Source organism: Rhizophagus irregularis, chromosome 5, assembly GCF_026210795.1.
Source record: "Rhizophagus irregularis chromosome 5, complete sequence".
NCBI classification, from domain to species: Eukaryota; Fungi; Glomeromycota; class Glomeromycetes; order Glomerales; family Glomeraceae; genus Rhizophagus; species Rhizophagus irregularis.
Window position 1 is genome coordinate 2,266,189 of NC_089433.1, and position 25,339 is coordinate 2,291,527.

Genomic DNA, 25,339 nt, shown 5'->3' on the forward strand with positions numbered 1-25,339 from the left:
TTAAATTGATAATCATGTGATGATTGAAAAAAGATAATAAAAAAAAAATTCATTTATTAAGTTTATTATTTCATTATACAAATGTAAAATAACTGTCTTCAGTGCAATATCAAAGAAAAAGAAAGAAAGAAAGAAAAGTAATCAACCGCATCCGCAAGTTTTGCCATAAACATATTTCTCTTTTTTTTTAAAAAAAAATTCCAAGTTAAATAAAATTCAAAGAATAAAAATTTGCCAGAAATATAAAATTTACCTTCACGTTTATAAATTATTCCTGAAGAACTACGGCCACCGTTTCTTAAATTTTCGGCTGCTGACGGCTAATTTTATTAAATATTCACATTAAAGTTTCAATGATTAAACTTTTACATTAAAAGAATTTCTAATTAATACTTACTGAAAAACTATAAAAGAAGTTATAAATGAACAAGAATATAGACCAAAAATAATATTTAATAGATCTTTGGTCACTTACTGTTCCGTCTATTCAAAAAAAATAACAATTAGACTGGATTGTTATAAAAAAGGTAAAATAATTGCAAAAAGAACCACACAGTGGTAAATTCGAAGCCTTTAGAATGCTTGCCTTTAGCAATATAATTTGTCATTTTTTTATTGTTCAAACAAATTTTAAAACTTGGGAAAAAGAGAAAAGACAAAAAATGGCCTATTAAAAGTTATTAAAACTGTGTAACGTCGTAAGATTGTACTATTTAATCTAATCACATTACATTTTTCTTCCAGCATTCATAGTAGATGATGGAACGAGCCCCTGTTTCAAAAAGTAATAATATAGCACTTCCAGTTGAAATCTTTCAACATGCTCTTGCATTACTTCCATTAAAAGAAATATATTCATTCAAGCGAGTAAATAAGGAATGGTATAATTTATGTGACCATGCTATAGTCGAACATATTACTTCCTCTGGCTCACAAGTCCATCTTCGGGCTGGTACATCGAAGAATCCAAAACTTTGTTATGACCTTGATTTCGCAAGTTATGATCCTTCATCGAACATTTTCACATTCAAGCCCTCTCCTAATAGGAATGAACTAAAACCTACTTTTTGTTATTCAAAACATTTGCGAGAGATCAGAATATTGTTTGGAGAATGGAGAGGTGTGAATACGACATTAAGCAAATATTCACCATCGGATCCAACATTTGGAATTCCGATAAAGAGAAATTCTGATCCACAGGCTCAAAAAGTGTTAAGACTTGCTAAATTAGAGTTTCATAAGCATTATATAGAGTCTGTACGAAAAGTATATCAATTAGATGATGAGCCTTCTTTAGAAGAAGGAACTGTTGTATCTTGTTTGGGAGATAAAGATATAGTATTAAAGTGTCATATAACTACTAGACTTTCTTGCAATATACCAGACGACCAGCAAAATTCCGAGAAAGATGATGAATGTTCTCCGGAGGGTGTAGTTTATAGCTTAAGAATAGAGTTTGTTAAAGTTTGTGCTTCATGGTTAGTGTCCGGTACAACATCAAATTTTATTCCAGAAGAATCACGAAATCAAATATTTGCTTCTCGGTTTAATCTTTTAGACCAAATTCTTTCCGAACAAAATATTACAAAATATTACCGATATTCATCAAAAGTTCTTAAATGGATATTATCAGAATACGATAGAAATGATCAAAAAACAAGAGAAATGATTAAACATATATTAGATACCAAAGGAGATTTTTCAATAAGAAGTAAGTTTGAGGCAGCGTTAGAAGGAAAAAATGTGAAAAAGCAAAATATGTGGAAATATTCTTTAGTGGCTCGATTTCTTCGTGATCCTGAATCTTATGATTCTCTTGAGGATGTCGTGAATAGGATTGTTCATACTGAACGCAAAGATATTTCCTTTGAATCTAATAATAATCATTCTTCTAGATTATTTCGTGGGTTAAAACCAATACTTCAAAAAATTAAAATTACTTCATGATTATGTTATTCTTAACCTAGAAAATAGATAAATACGTTATGGGACTTTTTTCTAGATTATTTATTAAAATTTTTATGAAACATTAATAAACCTATAATTATATTATTATTTATGAAGAAGTTGAAGTCGTATTTGTTACTACAGGTTCATTAGAAGCTACGGGTGATGATTTTAATGACCGACGATAACTGCAATTTAAGAATCGTGTCAAAATTATTATACATAATATGTTATAAACCGTAATTTATATCATTTATATATACTAACTTCCATATCCTGTACATTTGAGTTAACCCAGTTCCAGCCACAAACAAATTCACAGACAGCAAAGTATAATTTACGGGGATGATTTGTGTGGAATATCGTGACCAGATCAGCCCCGTTGCTGTAAGAGCTTTTTAATCAAAGAGAATTTTAATCAAAGAGAATAATAAATACCAAAGTTATTTGATTCTGAACTTCATTTAAAGTTATATAAATAAGGTAAACATACCAACATTTTGAGATACTGATAACGATTCTGGGGGACGTTTGAGATCACTTAAACCAGCGATAACTAATCCCTATAATAATCATACAAGACAAAAAGTATATTAGCATCATTTGTAAAGGAATTTCTAACTTAATAAAAAGACAATTACCCATTTCATTACCGGTGCCCAAAAATGAACAGTTTTTGGACCTTAAAAAAAAAGGTTATATAGTTAGTTCTATTTAACTTTTGTAAAATAATTCTTAACGAAAAAAAAAAATACCCGCAGGGTGATTAATAAACTGTTGAAGTTTGGATGAGACTACCGTGTTCGCTGCCATGGAATAGAAATTTTATATTGTTACGATTTAAAATTTTTTACTTAAAAAAAAATGTGAATTTAATTAGCGCAATTCCATTATAAGTATTATAAGTGATTTTCACAAATGTAAATCAGATTGTCGATTTTTTATCATAACTTTTCTCCACCCGAATTTCTTTGAAAGATGGGAACAAGAACGTTACTTTTAACAACTGGTATGTTAATAAGTGGTGTTTGCAACACCATTCTTAACAAATACCAAGACATGACATGCGTTGAAGACTGCGATGATCCAGATAATGCAAAATATTTTGAGCAGCCTGTATGGCAAACTTTTAATATGTTCTTTGGAGAAACTATGTGTTATGTATTAGTTTATGCAATTTTGATCTGGGAATACCATCAAGCTAGAAAATATGCCCCTTTAGCTGTTGATGGCACCTTAACAGGTAATTCAGAAGAAAATATTGTCATTGAAGAGAATGAAAATGCTGACGTTAAAGTTGAAGAAGGAGAAGAATTGACTGGATGGCTCGTATATCTGTTTTGGTTGCCAACCTTGTGCGACATTTGCGGCACTACAGTATGTATTAAGTTTTTTATTTCAAAAAAGAATTCGTTTGGATGGGTTTAATTATTCAACAGAAGTCAACGAACGAAGCATCATTCTGTTTTAAAGATTTTCACACCGTTTTGAAATATATAATACATATTTTTAGCTTATGAATATTGGATTGATCTATACTACTGCCTCAGTTTATCAAATGCTTCGCGGAGCAGTTGTTTTATTTACTGGTAGTTTCTCTGTATTATTCCTTCGTCGCCGTCTCTATGCGTACCATTGGTTTTCTCTTTTTCTCGTAGTTTTGGGTGTCACAATAGTTGGCATGAGTAGTATTCTCTTTCCATCAGCCGAAGAAAAATCTGATCCGTTAATTGATACTTTGAATTCAAACAGTGCCCACACTAGCAATGGCGATCTAAAAGCTTCTATCGGAGTATTCTTTGTTATATTTGCTCAAATTTTTACGGCAAGTCAATTTGTTATCGAAGAGAAAATTATGGAAAGATATCATGTTAAACCTTTACGTGCGGTCGGACTTGAAGGAATATTTGGACTCTTAACAGTTGGAGTCGGTGCCATAATTTTACATTTTACAATAGGAATACATCATCCTGGTGGATATTTCGATATTTCAACAGGCTGGAATCAGATACTCTCTTTTAGACAAATTTGGATTACAGGGATCGCTATAAGCTTCTCCATTGCATTTTTCAATTTTTTTGGATTATCAGTCACCAGGACATTAAGCGCAACTTCTAGGTCTACTATTGATACTTCTCGTATTGTATTAGTCTGGGTAGTTTCACTTTTTCTTGGTTGGGAAAGCTTCTCTTGGTTTCAAGTAACTGGTAAATATATTAAGTAATCACACAACTAATAAGTATTTTTATACTAATACTTAATTATTATTTCTACACATAGGATTTGTTATTCTTGTACTTGGAACATTTATATTTAATAATGTTATAAGACCTCCACCTTTTTTCACCGTACCTTCACCAAGTGTACAAGAAATTGAACCTTTATTATCCGAAGACCATGAACACATGTAATGATTAGCTAGTTCAACTTAAAGTTTAGTAAAAGTTATCGCATTTTTATAATATAATAAGGATTATAAATGGTATTCAATACCATAGTATTTTTTTACATGGCCTAATAGTGTTTTTAAAGATAGCAAAACATCTATAAATTATTTATATACAGTAACCTGCCAAAAATTACCTCAGATTATTTTTTTGGATGCTAAACTGCATTAATTCATACTTAGTAAAAGTACAATAGTCACAAAAATATTGAGTGTAATTGTAGAGAGATGATTTAAAGCTCATTAGATTTACCATAATAAAATAGACCAAATGGTAATATTTAACTTCAATGTATAATTAGTACTCTTAATAGATCGATCTGATCAGATTGGTAATACAGTACAACCTAATTAATCGTAAAAAAACCATTTTTTTGTAAATATCTCGTGATCTAGCAGTCCAATTTTAATTCAGCTTAATATGATCTACAAAACAAAAAATCCAATCACTATGATCACGAGATAATATTTTTCAGATCAGATTACTAAAATCCTGAGCATTAATTAATTTCAAAAATTCAATATTTAAATACAAAATATTGTATATTCAATTATTCAAAAAAATTAAGTTGGTAAATAAATATAATCTACAAATTTATGTTAATCATACAGTATAATATGTGATATCATGATATTAAGTAAATTTAGTTTAGTTTAGAATTTTATATTACTTTTGATTTTTACTTATATAGTTTTCTTGTAATAAAGCTTATTTAATACTTTAAGAAATAAAAAATAAATATGTAAAATATCAAATTATTACATAATCTATTAATTATAGATAGAAAAATGGATTAAAGATTATTAAATTTGCTATGTATAATGAAATGTATTGAATAGTAATATTTTTATATTTTTAATTTCAATAAATCAAAAGTTATTAGCATTTTTTAGTTTAGAAACTTTTGAAAATAATTACTATATATTAAAACTAAAAATATAAAAAAGCCTACCACTTAATATACTTTATTATAGTGATTCTAATAAGTTTCACAAGTTAAAAAGTGAAAAATCAGGCATCAATCAGTTACCAATTGGTGACTGATTGATGCCTGATTTTTCACTTTTTGACCTGTGTTTTAAATTATTTCTTTATGATATAATCATTGAATAATGAATTAATATATTTTAATATTTAAAAAAAGTTGGTAACTTTTAGCAGGTTATTGTATATATTTTTAAAATTTTTAATATAATTAATATAATTAAAGTTAAATTATAAGATATTAACATTATTTTAATATTTATTTAGTGATTATAAAATTACAAAATAAAGTTTTAAATTTGTTATTAATACAAATTAAATAGTAATTTTATTTTTACCTGTAGCACATTTAAAGATAAAAATAATAAAAATAGTAAAACTATAATTATGTATATATAGGACTACATAAAATTCTAATTTATTAAGTACTAAACTACTTGTTATTTCAAGATTAAGATCTTATATATAAATTATTAGATAGAAATTCTAAATAAAAGTTAAATTCTGTATAGAATAAATCTTTTTTAAAGATAATTTTCTTATTTCAGTCTATGCCAGTAAGTATTTAAAAGATTAACTAAAACTGTAAAATGAAATTTAGATTAGAATAAAAAAATTCAGAGTAAAATTTTATAAATTAAAAAGGGGAAAAAAATAAAATTCTAATAACAAGTAATCATTATAATATTCTATTCATCCTGTCTGTAGCTCTTTAAAATTACACAGATATTTATTATCAGTATATAAGCCTTCTTAATAATAACTGAATTTCAGTTAAAACTAAAACTCTTCTTACTTATAATAAAAATCATTGTAGAAAATTAGCCCTTTACTAATAATTTTTATCTTAAATTCTATTGGTCAATTAGCTAAAAAGGAAAAAAATCATAACGATATAATATAAAATTTCTTTTTATAATAAGATATATATATATATATATATTTGCAAAGAATTTTATATATAATTTTTACTTTAAACTAAATGACCTATCTTTAATAAGTAAGCGGAATTTTATGTAAAGTATCTTTTTTTAGAAATCTATAAATTTTAGAGAATTAAATTCCATATTAGTGACTTTGTTCAAATCAATCTAAAAGTTGTAATATGTAATTAATTTTGAGTATCCATGTTCTTAAATAATTTTGAAAGTCTTGCATTCTGTTAATGCAAGCAATAATTGGATAGAGTTTGCAATAAAATATAAAATTTCTGTTATTATAGATTTTAGTATATCCATCAAGATCATTTAAAAGTTTTTGCATTTTTTGCATTACTTTAGATTTCAAGTTGCTGAAAACTATTTCACTAGTATTTTTTTAAGAAAAACAGTCTATACTTCTTCATTAAATTGTCTTAGAGCTGTTTTGTTAAAATAATTTAAAGTTTAAAACAGTAAGAGTAATATACTTCTTCTGTAACTTTAATTTTATTGCAGCCACTTTATTCCATTTTTTAAGGTAATTTAGGATATCGATTTAGAACTATTTGAAAGAAATATTGTAAACTACTATTTTTTATTTTTTAAACATTATTTTTGAAAACAGATTCATAACAAGTCATAATAATAAAACTAGAACATGCAGTTGATGCTTTTACTTTTTAGTATTATTATCCTTAGACTTATTACCATTTTTTAGAATATTTTTCAAAGTAATATTCTTTTACTTATTACTTCCATTAGATATAAAAGAATTTAGCTTGCTATTATTACTACCTGCATTTCATAATACTATTTTAACATAACTAATTTATTTATTCTTTTCTTTTAGGGTAAAAGGTTCAGCTTTTGCATCTAGAAGATTTATTTAATAGTAAATTCTGCACATTCTCTAACTAAGGTTGCAGGCTAAACTCCATAATAAATGTGAAACTTGGTAAAACTATATTAAAAATTTAATAATAAATTGGTAAAACCTAATTATAAAAATTATATGTAATGCCAGTAATGGTGAAACTATAATAAATTCTTATAAAAAAATTGTCAAAATTGAGGTTTAGATGTTTTGCCAAATTCAAAAACTAATTTAGCTCGCATCTATATTTCTAATTGATATTCAGGTTTTTCAATAATTTCCATTCTCATCAATAATGATTTCTGTATAACCAGTTAATCATTGGCTGTATTTATTATTATGTACTTATTATATGACTTTTATTATATTGTTTTATAAACCTTTAAATATGCAAAATTATTCAAAAAACTGTAAAAAAGGTTAAGGACTATCACCATATTGGTGAAATGCATTTCTGGCTGACTTTAGTTTAAACTAAGTTTTTTAAAATTATCTTTATATTTTAAAAATAGGTTCTTTAACTTATATTGTACATTAGAATGGAAATTGTTAAAAACTTAAAGTTTCAGTTGCATTTTTTTGACAAAAAGCTTTTATAATAAAACTGAAAAGATCATATAACTCCTCACTTCTTTGTTAGCAACTGAAAAAATTAGTTTTCAAAAAATTCTTTCTGATTTATATAATTAGTGGTAAGAATTTTCCCATTATAATTAAATTTAAATCACAATAAAAATACATTACAGTTATTATTTTAATTGACTTCTACAAGCAAATAATATAATAAATATATAGAATAATAGAGTATAAAAGGATTTTAAATATCTCTTAAATAACTTAAAAATAATATATAGTAAAATGCATTTTTAGTAATAACTCAATCAATATCAATATTAAAAATGCGATTTTATTAGGATCCATTAAAACCCCAAATATTACTAAAACAACTTAGATCCTGTATAATTAAAATTTCAAAATGTGATATCTTGTAGAGGTACGATTCGAGTTCTAAAAAACCATCTGAATTGAATTCGGATGCTTATTAGCACATCCGAATTCAATCCAGATCGTTAAACTAATCTTAATTTTGGCTGAAATTGTAATTTTGGGTGGAATTAAAGTTTCAATAATGAGAATTAGTTCTGCCTAAACTTTTAGTACTAGTCTAAGCTAACTATAATGCTGGTCAGAATTAAAATCGGATCAATCCATCAAAAATAATCAGATACAGATATTCAATTTCAATTCAGATGAACGGATCAATCTGAATTGACTAGATTACAGATCATAACACTAATATCTTGGTTAATATTATATCTAAAAAGATGAATTATATATCAAAATGTTTATCTTGTTGAAATGAATTTAACAAGCCAAAGATTATTAAACTCCAATCACTGGATCTCAAGATAGAAAATTTGAAGCTAAAATCTATATATAACTTTATACATTTGAAACAGAAATTAATTATAAGATTTATACAAATTCAAATCTGAGTTTTTTTAGTAATGTTCAGGATCCTGATCTGCTTACTTTTAATAGAAGACTCCAGAAAAAATTTCAAATTTACTAGTAATTTTACCAGCAATCCTATTGGTTAATTGATCTAAAAAGGAAAAAAATCATAATAACTTAGTCTTTTTAGGTGTAATTTATCTATATATAGTAAGATCTTCAAAAATTCTCAATTATAAATTTTACTTTAGATTTTTGGTGACTTATCTTATAAGTAAACGAAATCCTATTTTATTACTATTGAATTTATATTATTATATGAGCTGATTTGTCTACCTTTAATTAAAATATTGATTTTGTTACATTTTTATTATACAAAATACTAAAAAATTTTCATTTAATGTTATTATACTATAATTTGGTAAATATTTCTTCTAAATTAATATAATTCTTAGCACTTACTATATATGTTAAAAATTTGTATCTCAATTTTAAATGTAAATATCTCCAGATCCAATAATCCAATTGGCAAGCTCTTTTTTTGCTCATATAGTCCAGATCAAGGGCTTTCCAAAGAGCCTAAATTTATAAAAAAATGGATTAGTAAATCTCAAGATATTTGCATTTAAGCATGTTAAAAAGTTTGTACCTCAACTTTAAATATAAATATCTCCAGATCTAATAATTCAATCGGTGAGCTCTTTTTTCACCTATAAAGTCCAGAACAAGGACTTTTCAACAAGCCTAAAATTATAGAAAACAGAATATATATGCTGCCTAAATTATTTTGAGATGTCATAATTATAATTTGGAATGCTGTATTTCATTCAGTTTATATATAATTTACTATGTAAAGTGCTAAAATAATTTGGGATATCATAAGGACCCAGAAATATATATATAGGGGTCAGATGGCAAAAAATTTTTTTACTATGAGCTGTACACAAAGACTTTTTATATGAGTAGTACGCATAATTGACATCTGATATTGAAAATCCTGCAAAAATACACAAATAAAATTTCAGATATTAAGTTATTAATTATTTTATCATAGCTTCTCTATTATTTATAAAACCAAATACTAATGTGAAAAAAAAGAATTTACCATTTTTCAATAATATTTTTCTAAAATTACACTTTTAACCATTAGAAATTTCTTTCAATTAATACTAAATATTACAATACGGTTAATTAAATAAGTACATACAATAAAAATATTTTATATATAAGATTAGCCAAATTTAGGCCAAAAATATGCAAACTAATTTTTTACATATAAAAATTTTGATAAAAAATACGCAATCTTGATGATCTAACTATAGATGAAAAATTCTAAAATTGTACGCAAATCAAAACTTTACTCCGTCTAATTCCACTATGATGATGACGCATCTGTGTACCCTACCCCTGTATATATATTTCTGGATCCTATGTCATAATTGAATTTGGAATTTTACTTATAATTACGGCAGCCCAAAATAATTTGGGTGGCATGTATAAAACGGAATAGTGAATCTTGATATATTTGCATCTAAAGATGGTAATAGTAGAGCTCCGAATGGGTCAGGTCAGGTCAGGTCAGGTTAATTGATAAACCTGACCTGAAATTTTTTTTCAGGTCAGGTTATATCAGGTTGTCTGTTTGACCTGACCTGACCTGAAACCTGAAAAATTTTTATTAAAGTATTGAAAAAAAATGGTACAAAACTTTTTTATTAAAATATTGAAAAAAAATATTGCAAAACGTTTTTTTTAATATAACATTATGAAAAAAATGTTTTCGCAACGTTATTATTGAAATATCAAAAAAAAAACGTTACGAAATATTTTTTTAATATAATATTATGAAAAAACGTTTTCGCAATGTTTTTTCTCGAAATATTGCGATTCAACATTTTTATATTAAAATCATATAAAAAAGTGAATCCCAATACTGCAATTCACTTTTTTATATTGATTTTGTATAAAAAAAGTGAGTTGCGGTATTGCGATTCACTTTTTTATATAGATTCTATATAAAAAAAGTGAGTTGCGGTATTGCGATTCACTTTTTTTATATAAAATCAATATAAAAAAGTGAATCGCAATATCGCAACTCACTTTTATTATATAAAATCAATATAAAAAAGTGAATCGCAATATCGCAACTCACTTTTATTATATAAAATCAATATAAAAAAGTGAATCGCAATACCGCAACTCACTTTTTTTATATAGAATCTATATAAAAAAGTGAATCGCAATACTGCAACTCACTTTTATTATATAAAATCAATATAAAAAAGTGAATCGCAATACTGCAACTCACTTTTATTATATAGTAGAATCAATAGTTTCAGGTCAACAGGTCAATCAGGTCAGGTCAATCTTCATACCTGACCTGAATTTTTTTTAAAAATCTCATACCTGACCTGAATTTCAGGTCAGGTCAGGTCAGGTTACCTGAATTTGGCTGACCTGTTCGGAGCTCTAGTTCCTGATATAGTTTTTAATCTGCAAGAATTTAAAGGTAAATATAAGAGATATTTTACCTTTAACTTGAAAAAAAAAGGAACTGCTATTAAAAGAGAAATTAAGATAACAACTTTAAAGTTTTGCAAAAAACTATTGACTAGATATAGTTAAATAAGAAACAAAAGGTAACCAAATAAGTTAATAAGATCTTGGATGGTATTGATAAACTAATTGTTTTAGCTGAAATTAGATTGATACTTAGAAAGTTGAGAATAACTTAAAGTAGTTTAAAATAATGAATATAATTGGCTTAGCTTTAGGAATGTAATAATAGTAGGGTGACTTTATTACTAACTGTTTTCTTTATTTTACTTTATTTTTTATAGTTCAATTAGCATTTTTGTGCAACTTATAGGATTTATTTACTAACATCTAGCAGGTAGGATGTTTATTGTTTTTTAAAATAGTAATTTTATTTTAAAACAAATATTATATAATATTTTTTAATATTATTAAGATAATTAAATTTGCTATTAATAAAAATATTATAAAAAAATCTGAATTTAAAGAATTAATTTGTCCTTTACTTGAGAGCAAAAGGAGTACTGATATTTAAAGTGATTTATTTTTCAACTATAATTATAAATTTATTTTGTAGTACATTTTTTTACATAAAATATATTTTTACTGCTTTTAAAAAAGTAGTATTATTTTAATGTTTATTATTTATACTATTATATGTAATTATTTTTATTACTATTCTGCAATAATCTAGTTTATTGAAATTATTGTAAAATATTTTCATTTTCTTAATTAATATTTGGCTTATTAATTTAAAAATCTAAAAATTTTACTTATTGTATTGTTTTTGATTGAAGCCATTTGACAGGCTCGTAAGACTGTAAGACTCAAATTCAATGAATAAGCTAAAATGTTCATGGATATGAAATAATCCTTTATTAGTTTGAAAAATAAAAAAATTAAAAAGAGCCCAAAAAGTTAATTCTTTCATCAGATCTTGGAATTTTATTTATTTTATGGATAGTACAATTGATCAACGAATATAAAAGGTTGACACAAAAGAACCGAAGCCCAATGACGCGGACCCTTACAGGTATTTATATAAAAAGAAACTATTTAAACCCCAACCAGGTCTAAATAGGAATGGTTTTTATGTTAGTGTAATATTATGCTAATCGCCAAATCCTACTTTCAATGTGCCTCTCACGTGAATTTTAATTAACTATACGTAATTGTTGATCAAGTTTTACTTATAAAACGAATAATTGAAACTTATTTCTGATTTTCTGTTGATTTTTAATCACGGCTTGTTTATTGCTATACGAGAATATAACCATGAGTCAAATAAAAGATCGTGTTGAAGTAAATATCTATAATACGAAATTTTTAAAATAACTTGTACGAATATAATAATTCAAACTTTCTTCTTTCTTCTTTTTAGAAACTTATTCAGACAAATCCTGTTATGATGTTTAGTAAAAGTTTTTGTCCATATTGTAAAAAAGCAAAAGCTACTTTGAAAGAACTTAACGTTGAACCTGGAATTTGCGAATTAGATGAAGATTGTAAGTGTTATGGGATTGTTATTATTTTGATACTTGTTATTAAATATTAAAATATGTATCATAGCCGAAGGAAGAGCTATTCAAGATTATCTTAAGGAGAAAACTAGCCAAAATACCGTACCAAACATTTTTATCAAGGGTCAACACGTTGGAGGTATCAAAATTTCTTTTATCTTCTGTAAAAAAAATAAATTTTACTTTAATAATGTTATTGGCTTTGATTTTAGGATGTGATGATCTTTTAGCTGCTAAAGACAATGGATCCCTTAGTAAAATGATTGCGGCTCTTTAAATTATTTAAAACAATTTTTTTATCGTATAAATGATACGCATACAATCAAATAAACAAATTAACGGTTTTTTTAAATAAAATTTGTTATAACAATTCTTAACAATTCTTTATGATATAATTAATAATTTGTCCAATAATATTGATGTGTTACGTTTATATCAAATTTTTTTTTTTTTTTTTTTTTTGAAACTGCTTTTAAGCAACATTATGTCTGAAACTCCAATTGATATAGTTATTAGTGGTCTTCAGACACAAATCTCTGAATTAAAAGAAATAATTTCTGGTAAACTAAATAACTAAATTAATTATAAATACGATATATCTCTCTTATTAATCTTTTCCCTATATAGGATTAAATAATGATCAAAATACTTCTTCGACAGCACAAACGGCACAAACAGCACAAGTAAGATCTATAGAAAATGAACGCAATGCTTTACAAATTGAAAATTCTAAATTAAATTATCAGATTACTCATCTGTTGCGTGCTTTAAATAAAAAAGATAATGAAATCTCTTTGCTCAGAAAGGATCTTAATAAATCAGGGTTCAAATGAATTCGCTCAATTTTTTTTACTTTAAACCTAAATGTTTTATTAATTTTTGTAATTTACCGTTCAAGTGTATTAAAATAATTTACTGAAGATTATAATAGAAACATATGATTGAAATGAATGTAATATGATAAGAATTTTCTTTTACATAATATAAGTACAAATTATTAGAATTATTTTTTTTTTTTCCTATCTAAAATTAAATAAATCTATATAAGAATATAATAACGGAAAAAACTTGAATTATGAAAATTATCAAAAATGTCCGAAATCATTCATCAAATATTTTCTACAAAAAACTTTTTTTTCATCCTTTCTGTCTGACCACCAAAAGTCCCTTTGGTCTGCTTGATATTGGTAGACAATATACCAATGAAATGCATCGCACTTATCATACTGTTACAATTATTTCTGATTATTTTTTTCTAATGAAAAAATAGTATACTAATGCGGCTACTACTGCTAAGAGAACGATTGTAATAAAGAGGCAATACCATTTTTTCTAAATAAAAATAAGAATTAGCAAGCATTCAAAGATTTTAAATGTAAGTATATAATCAAACTTACTCTTCTTGCAGCTTTTGCACTCTCTAAAGCCTTCTCTACATGAACAACACCTTGCTCCATATTTGTTTGAACTTGAGTTGCATGTTCTTCGATTTGAGTTATTGTTGTATCTTGAGCTTCAACAAGAATTTGCATTTCTTGGAAGAGATTTGCAAGTTCCTAAAATTTTAATTCGATAAGCAAAAAAGAAAAAAATATTCTCAATACTAGTTTAGAAAAATCTAACTTACTTCGATGGTTCTTTCAATCTTTTTGATATCATCGTGTCGTTTTTGTACTTCTTGTAAAGCATCTTTTGCTGCACCATACCTTGTAGAGTTCATGAGCTACCAAATCATTAAAATAAGAGATTATTCTAAATTAAGTAAATAAATTATCATAGTGAAAAAATTTAATATAAAAACTAACCGATTGAGCGAAAATTTGTCCTCCATCATCATTATCTAATGCTTCATCAATTTCTTCTTGTGAAGCGCTGGGTTTAACTATTATTAAATTAATTGTTAATTGGTATTTTCTAATTAACCATTGCTATTTCAATTCACATATAATTCACTTATCAAATCTCGTATAACATACCAATTTTATATTGTCTTTCCATGCGATCTCTATATTTCTGACGATTTTGAAACTCAACTTTTTGATATTCTTGTAAGGTATCCATAAATTTTTGACGTAGATTAGCTGTCTAAAATACAAAGAAATTCATTTAAAACGCTATAAATATAAACTAAAGAAATAATATATATTATTTATTAAAATAACACCTGTGGTTTCCGAACTGTAAGATCCCCAGGATTTACTTTTAGATTTGAAACCTCTATTTTTTTGATTCTATCTTTTACTTGGACAAGAAGTTGACGTGTTTCGGAAACAATTGAATCAAGCTGGCGTTTATTGGCTTCATCCTCATTAATTACGCCCAAGGAGCGTGAATGTAATTCATCAACACGGTTAATGTTGTCTTTTATTTGACGAATCACATCTGAAATTGACGAAACCTGAATAAGAAATAATTCAATAACGTTAGATATTATTATAACAACCGAGAATTATAAAGTGATTTTGATATAAACACTGAATCTTTTAAAAAAGAAATCAACGGAATTCACCAAGTGTCAAGACACCTAGAAACTCTGTGATTGACTTGTTCTCTTGCTATTGATTCTTCCTAATTGAATTTTTTAAATAAAGTACCTCCTGAAAAAACGCATTCAAATTTGATATATCGGAATTGACTTGAGTCATTTCGATATTCTGTTGAGAATAACCAACATTTGGCTGATTATATTGTTGATTATAATTTTGTTGCTGTTGACCATAATTTGTATACGCTGGTTGAGCTGGTTGACCATAACCTTGTTGCTGTCCGTATTGCTGTTCATATTGCTGTCCGTATTGTTGCCCGTATTGTTGCTGTTGACCATATGGTTGTTGTGGATACCCTCCTTGATTACCGTAATAACCCTGCCCCCCCTGTTAAATAATTAATAGTAAGTTCCGAGACCATTTATATAATATTATAGATGAGTAAATAAACAGACAAAAAGTTACCGCATAATCACCACCGTAACCTTTGCTCATTTTAAATAAGAATAATACAAAAGTAAAAGGTTAAAGTCGGCTTATTACAAAGTTTCAAAGTCAGGAAAAAGGAAAGAAGATGAAAAGAGTGAGAATATATGTCAAGGAAATTAACAATATAACGAATAATAAATTAATAATTTGATCAAAATTATTTATCATTGTCTGACGTTACTCGTTATGCGACCAAATACAGTTACTCGATAGAGATTATGATTCTGGTTTATAATTTAATATACCTGCATAAATTAAGGAGCGGGCGGAGTATTTTTATAAACAAGATGATCAACGATTTTCTATATTTGTAAAACGTGTTATATATACAAATTTATAAATAGGAAAAGAATATTACACTTAGCCTCATTTATTTTCTTTTGATCATGCTTTCCCGTATTTTGAAAAAAGCAATTGTGTTTGATGCATTTCCTAAGGTTGACGCTGATTGTCAACATCGAAGTCCACAAGGTGGTCTTGTAACAATCATTGTATCAATATGTTTATGGTTTTTGATTGTTAGTGAATTTAGTGAGTACTGGTATCTTAACCAAAAATACGAATTCGTAGTAGATCAAAATATAAATCACAAATTACAGATTAATGTTGATATTACAGTAAATACTCCGTGCGATTGTAAGTTGTAAATATTTATTTAATGTTGATTCAAGTACATTGCACAAACCTAATTTGAAATCGATATGATATGTTTGATAGATTTGACAGTAGATGTGATAGATGCAGCTGGAGAAGGGCTGCACATGACACACGAACTTCGAAAAATATCGGTATAAATATCTTGATTACGAATTGAAGTGGTTCATTATTTAAAATCTGCTAAATAAATTTTTTAGACAACATTTGAAGTAAGATCCGCGCATCTATTAGGGTATCTCTATTTTTATTACTATGTTACTACTATATTATACATTTAGCTAACTAAATAATTTTCAACGGCCAGCGATGATGATGATGATGATTCAAGATTAAATGTTAAACAAGTAGTTATGGCTGCTAACTCAAACACTGATTCATTTTCTCCGAATAATGATGTCACTGGTAATTACTAAATTTATGTATATTTTATTCGATCCATCACTATTATATTATAAATAATTTTTTTTATCACTTAAACAGAAAATACGCAAACGGCATGCAGGATTTTCGGAAATTTGGATGTCAACAAAGTCACAGGTAATTTACATATTACAGCACTTGGCCATGGATATGGCTACTATAATACTGCTGTTGAACGTAAGTAAATTAAATTTAAAAATTAGATTCTTTATCGAATTAATCAGATAGCTGATTTAATTTAATTATTTTTAAAGTATTGAATTTCACACATAGAATTGATGAATTCTCGTTTGGAACTCATTATCCGCGTCTTGTAAATCCGCTCGATAATAGTGTAGAAATTGCCGAAGCTCGTATGTTCTTATTATATTTTAAATAGTCGTGACAAAGAACCTAAGTTAAAATTTTTTTTAATTTTAGACAAGGAAGCCTTTCTGTATTTTTTATCAATTGTGAGTTGATTTGAAATTTTTTATCATAACTTATATTTTTCCATAATATCTTGGAATTTATTTATAATAATATGGGAATTTATTTGTATTATTATATTATTACTATTATTTATTTATTATTATTATTATATTAGGTTCCAACGACATATATAGATAATAATAACCATGTCTTGTTAACTAATCAATATTCAGTAACGGATTATTCTCGCGTAATTGAAGGAAGAACCGGTATCCCAGGTATAAAGATTTAGGTGAAATGTTTTCTGGAAATTATTTTGTTTCTAATTTCACATGTACAATTTAATTTAATAGGTATTTTCTTCAAATATGATATTGAGCCAATTTCCGTACGAATCGCTGAAAATGGCGTGAGTTTTTTTACATTTTTGGTTAGATTAAGTGGACTCGTAGGTGGTATATGGGTAACAGCTGGGTTTGCATTGAAAATCGTAAATCGTATTTGGTCATCATTGCAAAAGTATCTCTGACAATAATGGATCTCAGAAATTATACAGAGAATAATACCTTAATTGTTCTAATCTGTTCTCTTTATTTGAGAATAATTTATCGTAATTTGTACATAAATAAATGTATCTTGTCTAGACTAATAAAGTTTAATGATATTCATTATTACGAAAGGCTCTTCACAGAAGTTGGTTTAATCCGCTGAAGTTTTTAGCTAAGACATAAAAAGAAAAAATTGTTAGAAGTCTAAAAAAAAAAATAAATCACCTTAAATAATTACCCGTACTCCGTGCATTTTCTTAATATCATCTTGTAATAAATCATTAACTAGACGGTGTTGTTTGATCACAGAGAGTCCCTTAAATGCCTTTGAAGAAATTTCGATCGCGTACATTGATCCACACCCTCCTTATAATAAAAAAACATGAGTGAAATATAGAGCATAAAAAAATAATTATAAATAATTCACCTGAAATATCTTCCACCTGTAACTTAGTGGGTTGAAATTTCGAATGCAATTTGTCATAAAGATATTTTTCTCCTTCAGTCAATTGAGAGCTAGAAGCATCATCATTGAAACATCGAATTATTCTTGTTTGAATATTTTGTGTTATTCGACGTTGGTTAAATTTTCTGAAGTTTCGTTGAAAAATCGTGCGTTTCAATATATTAGACATTTTGTTGAAAGTTGGGACTGTAGATCATTTATTTATCGATTTAACATGCATGCCTTTCCACGTGCGCTTAGTGTAGATCGACCTTAACCTTCACCCGTTCTAACTGACGAGAAAAAGTCATGGAAAATAAATTTGTTTCTTCAAAGGAATTAGAAGAAGCTAGACTTAAAAGACAGGAAGAATGGAAGAAAGCTTTTGAAAGGATAGGCGAAAGTTCTGTCACGTTGTTTTTTTTCGTAAAAAAAGTCGTGAAACCTTTACTGTTGAACTTACTAACTTTTAGGATATTATTATATTAGAGCCTCCTCCTATTGAAGAGGAGTATGATCCTCGAACATTATATGAAAGACTACAAGAACAAAAATTAAAGAAGGAAGAAGCATTTCAGGAAATGACTAGATTTAGTATGTGATAATATATTTAATATTTGTTTATTTATGTGGACTTATCTTTGGGATAAAATTGAAACGATTAAACAATATTAGGTAATCTAATTCACAGATTGGATGAAGATGAAATAGAATTCTTAGCAACATTAGAAAGTGAAGAACGTGTTAAAGAATTGGAAAAAATGAAGAGAGATGAAGAAGAAGTTGAAAAATTTAGGCGGTTCGTATTTATATAGTATATCATTTCTTTGTTTTCCTCTTTTGTTAAAAAAAAAAATCTATCATTGTATATCTCAAAAAGATTCTTGGTATTCAATGATTAGAGCTGCGGCTGAAGCCGATAAGGCTGCAACTTCGAAGCTCATTATACATCATGAGCCCGTTCCATCATCGGTAAAAGTAAATACTTTAAAACACGACTCACAACGAATGATATTAGCGAATGCTGTGAAAAAAACCGTTAAACCAACACGTAAAAAATCATTACCAGTAACCATTAAGCAAGGACCATCATCACCACAATCACCAACAATTGGGCAGGAACCATCATCACCTAATATCATGAAGGAACAAACATCTCCAATTATTAAACGAGAACCACATGATTCTGATGAACAAGGAAGAGAAAACAAGCGAATTAAAATTGAAAAATTTAATGATTCTTTATCATCAAAACAAAAAGAAATTTCCGAGAGCTCAAATGAAAATCAATCGCCGTCAAAATTGAATTTTTCCAAGTCCAAATATAATGAAAAAAGTGTTATTGAAGAGAATGAAACGACTAATAATAGTAATCCTTTATCATCATTATTGGTGTATAATGACAATAGTAGCGATGAAGACGCTTAATAAAATAAAAGTTTGGTTTATTTAAAATGCCGGAGGTTTCACCCGGAACTTTTGTCGAATGTCACCAAATGACCGTATGACATTTTATGACGTTATAAGGCGCTAAACTTTAGCCCTTTTGATCTATTTAAAGAGCTTTTAAACTTTTCCTCCCCTCCCACTTCCTCCCCTCCCCTTAATTAAATTAAAATATGTCTAAATATTATCTTGGATATTTATATTTGTTGTGTATACTCGTTTTTATCTTGATAAAAACCTGTAATGCAACAGGTTAGTAAACTTTGATTTAAATTTTGTGAGGGATTTTTTTTTTATTAAATTAATAACAAATATGTAGACAATCAATGCGTAATTTGTACGTTAAGTATTCCAACGTGCGATCCTCCTTGTAAAAATGGAAAATGTATCGTAACAAAGCAAGATTGTTACTCATGTTCAAAAGCATATTGCCAATCTGACCGTAAATATTAATCCGACCGTAAATATTTTTCACTTTTTATTAATATTTATAAATATCTTACTTTAATTAAAAATAGAATGCATCAAGTGCTTTACCTATCCAATTTGCCCTAAATGTGCTAATGATGAAACATGTGTTATAGTAAAACCTGATTGTCATTCATGTGGATCCGCGGATTGCGTTAAAAAAGCAACTACTGCCGATTCCATCAATTCCTCAATTCCAACTAACTCTAACATCTAATCCATCTACTTGTAAAGTAACTCAACATTAACATTTAATCAGCCAGATAAAATAGAAATTGACTTATAAGTCGCTAATCAAGTTATTTTTATGTAATGAAAATCCAAATGTTTTTTTTTTTATTTGAAAATTATTTACAAAGAAATAAAAAGTCAAAGTAATCAAGAAGCTAAAAAAATATAAAAGACAAATTGAAAAAACAAAGTTTCTCAAGGTGAATACTATTTAACGTACTGGCTAGTGACTACTGACTATTAACTAAAAATAATAAACCTTTGCCATTTTTATAAATATATATACTTTTAATTGTGAATAAAAGTTCAAATAATAGATAAAAACCTAGGCAAGGAAAATGCTTGGGAGAAATGTTAAGAAAAAAGAAAGATGCAAAAAAAAAAAAATTTACAAGAAAATATGAATTGAATCGATACGAAAATAAGTAATTTTTACAAGAAATTCGTTTTCCCCGTCATCCCCTTTTCTTAAATATTTACACTAATTATAAATAATATGAAAGTAAAAATCATCAATTTGAGAACTTTAAATAAAATACTTAAATATTTTATAAGATATTTAATAAAATAATTATTATTCATTTAATTCATTAATATAAAACAGATCTTTTTTTTCTTCATCAAGGCACATTATAATTTAATATTTCAATGTTAACTGTACGTTTCCATCTTGTCCGATCTGAAATTCAACTTCCATGTCCGTTTCATCCTCAATTTGGTGAATAGAATCATCATCAATACGGACGGTAAGATTACGTTTAGTGCACCTAATTACATTCGTGATCGGTTGACCTTGAAGATCAATTTTCTCCGAGAGTTTATCAGTAAGTTTTGCGATAAGATCTTGAACAGTGAGATGATTAAGATAAACAGCTTTATACACAGCTTCACCTGGCAGTTTGACGTAAATGCAAAGAACTATAAATAGAAATAAATTTTAATATTAATATTAACTTTATAATATAACATTAAATTATTGTTCAATTTTATACCTGCACGACGTTTCCTTAGATGTGGAATATAAGTGGGATCGCAATCTAAAGGTTCCAAAAGATCGGATCCCATTGAAAATCTCTTTCGTTTGCCCAACTGAAGAGTCATTAGCTCACTTCCCTCTACATCTGGATCAAGATTATTTAAAGTCTCCGAGAGATTTAAAATTTCTTCATCATCCGACACGTTATTATTTCTCGTGCATTCATTAAATACAGTCACAGGATTTGGTGGAGCATACATCATTATCATTGGCGTTGTTTCTTGTGATTTAGCTTTTAATGTGATTAATAAATTTTAATTTAAATTCGTTAAATACCTTTAAAATTCAACGTTAAACAATAGTAAAATTTATACTATACCTCTCATCTTCTCGCACATTTTTTCTAAATGTTTTTGATCATCTTTATTTTTACGTTCGGCACCCTAATGAAAAATAAGATAACCCGAATATTAGTTAATAATATGTTCAATTAATCGGATGAATTTATTAAAAATTGATTTTCATTAATTACTTTGTCCCTGAATAATTTGATCTTAGCAAAGGATTTTTCAAGAGATGTACAGATTGCACCGCTATCACACTTTGTCTCGACATGAATTCTTAGTGGAATACCTTTAACCCCTTTTATTCGAGAAAAGTCTGTTGATAGGCAATTGAAACGTACAAAAATTTTTGCACCTTTCTTGCCATTCCATTGGAACTGTACACGATCAAAAATTTTTGTTTCCAAATTGCTGATCCCAGTTGATGCAGCTTTATCTTTATAAATGATAAATATCACATTTATTTTCACATGATAAATATATAACATTGAATTTACCCAAATAACACTTACCAATATCAACAGCTCTGGCATTTTTAGGTGATGCTTGTTGTGTTAACCAGAACCCCCAATAAGTGGAAGCCATTTTACGATGAGCATCATCATGAAACATTACTTTGATAACTGTCGTAAATTCGGCGTCGTACTTATCATGATCTTGCAATCCAATTGCATAATATTGACCTTTGTTAAGGTATGTTATAGGAGTTTCGTCAATGCGTTGAGCAGAAGCAGTAGGAGATTCGAGAAGTATTTCAAATCGCAAATTTCTAGCAAATAAAGATATCAGATCAACAATTATGAAGAATGGTACGTATAATAGTTGAGCATCATTACTTACGATGATTGATGAGGAGGAATACTCTCAGGCGGCGAGGGCATACTAACAGGAGTAACAGTACTACTATAATTTGACGCTTCTTGATTTGGAGATTGCTGAGACTGTTGAGACTGTTGGGCTTGTTGGGCTTGTTCAGGATTATGATAAGTAGTACTTGGGGTGGTATTAGTTTGATGTTGAATATGATGTGTCATATGATATCCGTTGCCACCGTTGTTACCAAGTGGGGAATTAACTGGACTAAGATCTGGTTGTGTTGATGATCCAGAAACAGGACTCACGGGTGGAAGTGAAGTTGTTGGCATTAATTGACCATGTTGACTCATTAACTGAGGAGGTTGATGTGAATCATGAGACTTATAGGCAGTATTAGACGGTGACGCCGGACTATTAAAAGAAAGAAAATTTTTTTATAAATATTCAGATCAGGAGTTTATTAATTAATGAAAACAAAAATGTACTAACTATGTTGTCGGAGAATAAGCATCTGGATGATATCTGATACTGAATAACAAACCAGAAAATGGTTAAAAATAATTCTTAGCCAAATAAACCTGCTTCATAAAAACTCAAAATTGTCACAATTATTTATTATCTCGATTATGTGATATTTGAAATTGTGATATTGTCGAATTGGACAACGACTTGTTTGGTTACAAGCAACAAAAAAAAAGTAATAGAAAAAATATTATATATATACATATATACACATAAAACCACTTACGCATGGGGAGGATATCCTCCTGTCGGTCCGAAATGTGGGTTAAAACCACCGTAATTTGAATGCATATGCGGTGATACTGGTAACATTATGTGTCGTCTGTGAGATATTTTTCAAGCAAATTTAAATTTAGTCAAAAATAAATTTTTTTTTTTAAAAAAAAAATCAAACCCCGAAAAAAAAGAAAGATTCTGACCTACTATTTGGAATGCGTTACTATATTTTAAAAAAAATGCGAAGGAAATTTATTAATTTTGAGGGAAAAAAAATTAAAAATCTAAATTCTTATAAAATTCATACAAACTCAAAATATTTGATATAACGTAAAAAATCGTAAAGTATAATTGATCGTATCAGCGGGACACGTTAATAATCGTAAATTCAATTAATATCTTCAATAAATAATTCAGGCTGCAGCGTTAAAAAAATTTACGTTGTTCGTGAACACGTTGCTAGTAGTATAAAAAAAGAATTCAATAACAAAATAGACACAATTATAACAAGTTAATAATAATATTATTAAAAGAATAAATTTTAAACAAGAATAACCTTGGTAAGTTGAAAATTTTTTTAAAGGTCGGTGCGGAAGACAAAAAAAAAGAGCTAGGCGAACACGAGAAAGTGTTTCTACCTGATCGAAAAAAATAGCAGCCGGTAGTCAGCAAGAAAACAGGGCCCGCCTGTTTATAAAAAAAAATTCTACCAATCAAAATGCAATATATGCATAATAGTGAAACATTTTCTTCAATAGAAAATAATATATATAATAATAGATAATATATAAATAATAAATTATATATAAATAAATAAATAAAATTTATGTATATCTAATATATATTTATATATTCTATTGTATTTTTTTTTTTATTGAAGAATGATAGAATGATATATATAGAGTTTATTTACATTATTATTTAGGATCGGAAGAGTATAAAAGCAAAGAGAAGTTTATTTTAAGGAAAGTGTTACCGAATTATTAATAAGTAAGTCATTTATGGGAAAATGAAAGATAGTAATAAAAAGAAAGCCTCAAATGCTAAATTTTATTTGAGTGTGGCGCATTTAAATAAATAAAAGAAATGTTTAAAATAAATATATAGTCGTTCGAGTCACTTTCCCATACTATTTATTTATTTTAAACTTGTTTATATGAGTATAATTATAGTAATTATAGATTGTTATTGGGTTAGATATTTGAGATTATGCGGAAAACAGCCTTAAACTCGGAAGAAACGCGTCTGTATTCATATTAATGAAAATATTTATATATAAAATAGATAACGATCGCACATAAATAAACTGACGCAATTTATACTCCGTTTTTAATCTTAAACATATTTACGCGTAGGTTGATAAAAATTTGTGAAAGCATAATGAAATTACGAATTATGGGAACCTTGAAACCCAATTTTATCACTTTAAGTCGCGTGTAAAACCAATCACTGCTTTGATGTATTTTTAATACATCTTCATATGGTATAGACCATCCCTTCTTGAATTAAAAAATCACACACACAAGAAAATGGGGGAAGAAAAAAAGGGTCAATACGCGGAAAAAACGGAAGAAAAAAATGAATTTTAATGAACATAAGTTTGGAAATATTTTTTTTTTTGTTGATTATGCTATAATGATCGACAGTCACAGTGATCTTCCATCTGTAGACTTTCAATTGATTGTATAAATTGTACAGTAAAAAAAAAAATACCCTTGATATCTTATTTAAAAAAGCAGGGTCCATATACCAATTTATCCATGTCGTGTAACGATTTGCGGGAGGCTTATTCAAAAGAATCAAAAAAAAAAAAAAAAAAAGAAATTTCTTACGCATTTGACCTTCTTATATCCTTCTAAATTGACTCACACGAGAAAGAGAATTCGAGCAAAAAGAAGCCATCATTGTGGTTATTAAACTTTAAAAACAAAGAATTAGATTTTCACAAACTTCCTTGTTGAATACGCATATATCTTACTAATATCTTCAATAGCCACCTTCTAAGCCTCCTTTTCACACATAAATAATCGCTGCGGGCAACGTGGATTATTTTATCTGGTTCTCCTTTTCCTAAACAATTTGCGTGAGTTTTATGTTTACGTGTGTAACTGATGTAACTGATGTAGTTCTCTTGACATCATCGTACCCAAATTTACACATTAAATGCTGCGCCAGATCTAAT

The 25,339-nt window shown here is 27.4% G+C and overlaps 11 protein-coding genes across 11 annotated transcripts; 7 read left to right on the forward strand and 4 right to left on the reverse strand.

The window, feature by feature from the left end:
* Positions 1-21: 21 nt before the first annotated feature.
* Positions 22-2,811, reverse strand: OCT59_025019 (uncharacterized protein). Its single transcript, XM_025318617.2, has 11 exons — positions 2,703-2,811; positions 2,589-2,629; positions 2,441-2,510; positions 2,215-2,341; positions 2,039-2,135; positions 1,941-1,963; positions 1,689-1,873; positions 587-1,614; positions 398-483; positions 254-320; positions 22-177 (listed from the first exon to the last, which is right to left on the reverse strand). The coding sequence occupies exons 1-5, from the start codon at positions 2,758-2,760 to the stop codon at positions 2,057-2,059; spliced, it is 375 nt and encodes a 124-aa protein (XP_025175574.1). The 5' UTR covers positions 2,761-2,811; the 3' UTR covers positions 22-177; positions 254-320; positions 398-483; positions 587-1,614; positions 1,689-1,873; positions 1,941-1,963; positions 2,039-2,056.
* On the forward strand, positions 760-2,061 carry OCT59_025020 (uncharacterized protein; the record flags this gene model as incomplete). The annotated part of the gene is made up of 1 exon (XM_025332205.2): positions 760-2,061. The coding sequence occupies one exon, from the start codon at positions 760-762 to the stop codon at positions 1,945-1,947; it is 1,188 nt and encodes a 395-aa protein (XP_025175573.2). The 3' UTR covers positions 1,948-2,061.
* Positions 2,812-2,874: 63 nt separating the features above from the next.
* On the forward strand, positions 2,875-4,682 carry OCT59_025021 (uncharacterized protein). The gene is made up of 3 exons (XM_025318618.2): positions 2,875-3,324; positions 3,461-4,154; positions 4,228-4,682. The coding sequence occupies exons 1-3, from the start codon at positions 2,926-2,928 to the stop codon at positions 4,356-4,358; spliced, it is 1,224 nt and encodes a 407-aa protein (XP_025175575.1). The 5' UTR covers positions 2,875-2,925; the 3' UTR covers positions 4,359-4,682.
* Positions 4,683-12,354: 7,672 nt separating this feature from the next.
* On the forward strand, positions 12,355-13,091 carry OCT59_025022 (Glutaredoxin-1). The gene is made up of 4 exons (XM_025318619.2): positions 12,355-12,464; positions 12,544-12,667; positions 12,732-12,821; positions 12,895-13,091. Exons 1-4 carry the CDS (start codon positions 12,438-12,440, stop codon positions 12,957-12,959), a joined length of 306 nt encoding a protein of 101 aa, XP_025175576.1. The 5' UTR covers positions 12,355-12,437; the 3' UTR covers positions 12,960-13,091.
* A 75-nt stretch (positions 13,092-13,166) lies between these two features.
* On the forward strand, positions 13,167-13,743 carry OCT59_025023 (uncharacterized protein; the record flags this gene model as incomplete). Its single annotated transcript, XM_066135686.1, has 3 exons — positions 13,167-13,242; positions 13,310-13,365; positions 13,429-13,743. The coding sequence occupies 3 exons, from the start codon at positions 13,167-13,169 to the stop codon at positions 13,513-13,515; spliced, it is 219 nt and encodes a 72-aa protein (XP_065991818.1). The 3' UTR covers positions 13,516-13,743.
* On the reverse strand, positions 13,534-15,766 carry OCT59_025024 (uncharacterized protein). The gene is made up of 8 exons (XM_025318620.2): positions 15,634-15,766; positions 15,277-15,555; positions 14,847-15,080; positions 14,659-14,767; positions 14,488-14,564; positions 14,310-14,405; positions 14,080-14,238; positions 13,534-14,014 (listed from the first exon to the last, which is right to left on the reverse strand). Exons 1-8 carry the CDS (start codon positions 15,661-15,663, stop codon positions 13,928-13,930), a joined length of 1,071 nt encoding a protein of 356 aa, XP_025175578.1. The 5' UTR covers positions 15,664-15,766; the 3' UTR covers positions 13,534-13,927.
* A 277-nt stretch (positions 15,767-16,043) lies between these two features.
* OCT59_025025 (uncharacterized protein) lies at positions 16,044-17,836 on the forward strand (the record flags this gene model as incomplete). The annotated part of the gene is made up of 9 exons (XM_025309384.2): positions 16,044-16,293; positions 16,375-16,445; positions 16,512-16,546; positions 16,619-16,716; positions 16,795-16,911; positions 16,989-17,087; positions 17,155-17,186; positions 17,321-17,423; positions 17,499-17,836. 9 exons carry the CDS (start codon positions 16,044-16,046, stop codon positions 17,672-17,674), a joined length of 981 nt encoding a protein of 326 aa, XP_025175579.1. The 3' UTR covers positions 17,675-17,836.
* On the reverse strand, positions 17,696-18,328 carry OCT59_025026 (uncharacterized protein; the record flags this gene model as incomplete). Its single annotated transcript, XM_025308907.2, has 3 exons — positions 17,696-17,865; positions 17,932-18,059; positions 18,121-18,328. The coding sequence occupies 3 exons, from the start codon at positions 18,326-18,328 to the stop codon at positions 17,845-17,847; spliced, it is 357 nt and encodes a 118-aa protein (XP_025175580.2). The 3' UTR covers positions 17,696-17,844.
* A 61-nt stretch (positions 18,329-18,389) lies between these two features.
* On the forward strand, positions 18,390-19,612 carry OCT59_025027 (uncharacterized protein). Its single transcript, XM_066135710.1, has 4 exons — positions 18,390-18,541; positions 18,628-18,732; positions 18,814-18,937; positions 19,041-19,612. Exons 1-4 carry the CDS (start codon positions 18,448-18,450, stop codon positions 19,564-19,566), a joined length of 849 nt encoding a protein of 282 aa, XP_065991819.1. The 5' UTR covers positions 18,390-18,447; the 3' UTR covers positions 19,567-19,612.
* A 145-nt stretch (positions 19,613-19,757) lies between these two features.
* Positions 19,758-20,269, forward strand: OCT59_025028 (uncharacterized protein; the record flags this gene model as incomplete). Its single annotated transcript, XM_066135719.1, has 3 exons — positions 19,758-19,836; positions 19,904-20,026; positions 20,103-20,269. 3 exons carry the CDS (start codon positions 19,758-19,760, stop codon positions 20,267-20,269), a joined length of 369 nt encoding a protein of 122 aa, XP_065991820.1.
* Positions 20,270-20,800: 531 nt separating this feature from the next.
* OCT59_025029 (uncharacterized protein) lies at positions 20,801-23,749 on the reverse strand. Its single transcript, XM_025326550.2, has 11 exons — positions 23,714-23,749; positions 23,469-23,575; positions 23,361-23,380; positions 23,168-23,263; positions 22,909-22,947; positions 22,444-22,830; positions 22,116-22,372; positions 21,792-22,039; positions 21,639-21,702; positions 21,276-21,551; positions 20,801-21,201 (listed from the first exon to the last, which is right to left on the reverse strand). The coding sequence occupies exons 4-11, from the start codon at positions 23,251-23,253 to the stop codon at positions 20,921-20,923; spliced, it is 1,638 nt and encodes a 545-aa protein (XP_025175583.1). The 5' UTR covers positions 23,254-23,263; positions 23,361-23,380; positions 23,469-23,575; positions 23,714-23,749; the 3' UTR covers positions 20,801-20,920.
* Positions 23,750-25,339: the final 1,590 nt, after the last annotated feature.

Bases quoted from the DNA above. Each gene is read 5' to 3' on its own strand.
- OCT59_025019 (XM_025318617.2), bottom strand. From the start codon at position 2,760: ATGGCAGCGAACACGGTAGTCTCATCCAAACTTCAACAGTTTATTAAT. The intron at 2,630-2,702 runs GTATTTTTTTTT...TTTTTTTTTAAG, and splicing joins GTTTATTAATCACCCTGCGG to GTCCAAAAACTGTTCATTTT. The intron at 2,136-2,214 runs GTTAGTATATAT...CTTAAATTGCAG, and splicing joins CAAATGTACAGGATATGGAA to TTATCGTCGGTCATTAAAAT.
- OCT59_025021 (XM_025318618.2), top strand. From the start codon at position 2,926: ATGGGAACAAGAACGTTACTTTTAACAACTGGTATGTTAATAAGTGGT. The intron at 3,325-3,460 runs GTATGTATTAAG...ACATATTTTTAG, and splicing joins GCGACATTTGCGGCACTACA to CTTATGAATATTGGATTGAT. The intron at 4,155-4,227 runs GTAAATATATTA...TTCTACACATAG, and splicing joins CTCTTGGTTTCAAGTAACTG to GATTTGTTATTCTTGTACTT.
- OCT59_025022 (XM_025318619.2), top strand. From the start codon at position 12,438: ATGAGTCAAATAAAAGATCGTGTTGAA. The intron at 12,668-12,731 runs GTAAGTGTTATG...TATGTATCATAG, and splicing joins TTGCGAATTAGATGAAGATT to CCGAAGGAAGAGCTATTCAA. The intron at 12,822-12,894 runs GTATCAAAATTT...CTTTGATTTTAG, and splicing joins CAAGGGTCAACACGTTGGAG to GATGTGATGATCTTTTAGCT.
- OCT59_025024 (XM_025318620.2), bottom strand. From the start codon at position 15,663: ATGAGCAAAGGTTACGGTGGTGATTATGCG. The intron at 15,556-15,633 runs GTAACTTTTTGT...ATTATTTAACAG, and splicing joins GTTACGGTGGTGATTATGCG to GGGGGGCAGGGTTATTACGG. The intron at 14,768-14,846 runs GTGTTATTTTAA...TTTGTATTTTAG, and splicing joins TTACAGTTCGGAAACCACAG to ACAGCTAATCTACGTCAAAA.
- OCT59_025027 (XM_066135710.1), top strand. From the start codon at position 18,448: ATGGAAAATAAATTTGTTTCTTCAAAGGAATTAGAAGAAGCTAGACTT. The intron at 18,542-18,627 runs GTTCTGTCACGT...TTATTATATTAG, and splicing joins TTTTGAAAGGATAGGCGAAA to AGCCTCCTCCTATTGAAGAG. The intron at 18,733-18,813 runs GTATGTGATAAT...AAACAATATTAG, and splicing joins TCAGGAAATGACTAGATTTA to GTAATCTAATTCACAGATTG.
- OCT59_025029 (XM_025326550.2), bottom strand. From the start codon at position 23,253: ATGTTACCAGTATCACCGCATATGCATTCAAATTACGGTGGTTTTAAC. The intron at 22,948-23,167 runs GTAAGTGGTTTT...TTTGTTATTCAG, and splicing joins GGAGGATATCCTCCCCATGC to TATCAGATATCATCCAGATG. The intron at 22,373-22,443 runs GTAAGTAATGAT...TTTATTTGCTAG, and splicing joins ATTCCTCCTCATCAATCATC to AAATTTGCGATTTGAAATAC.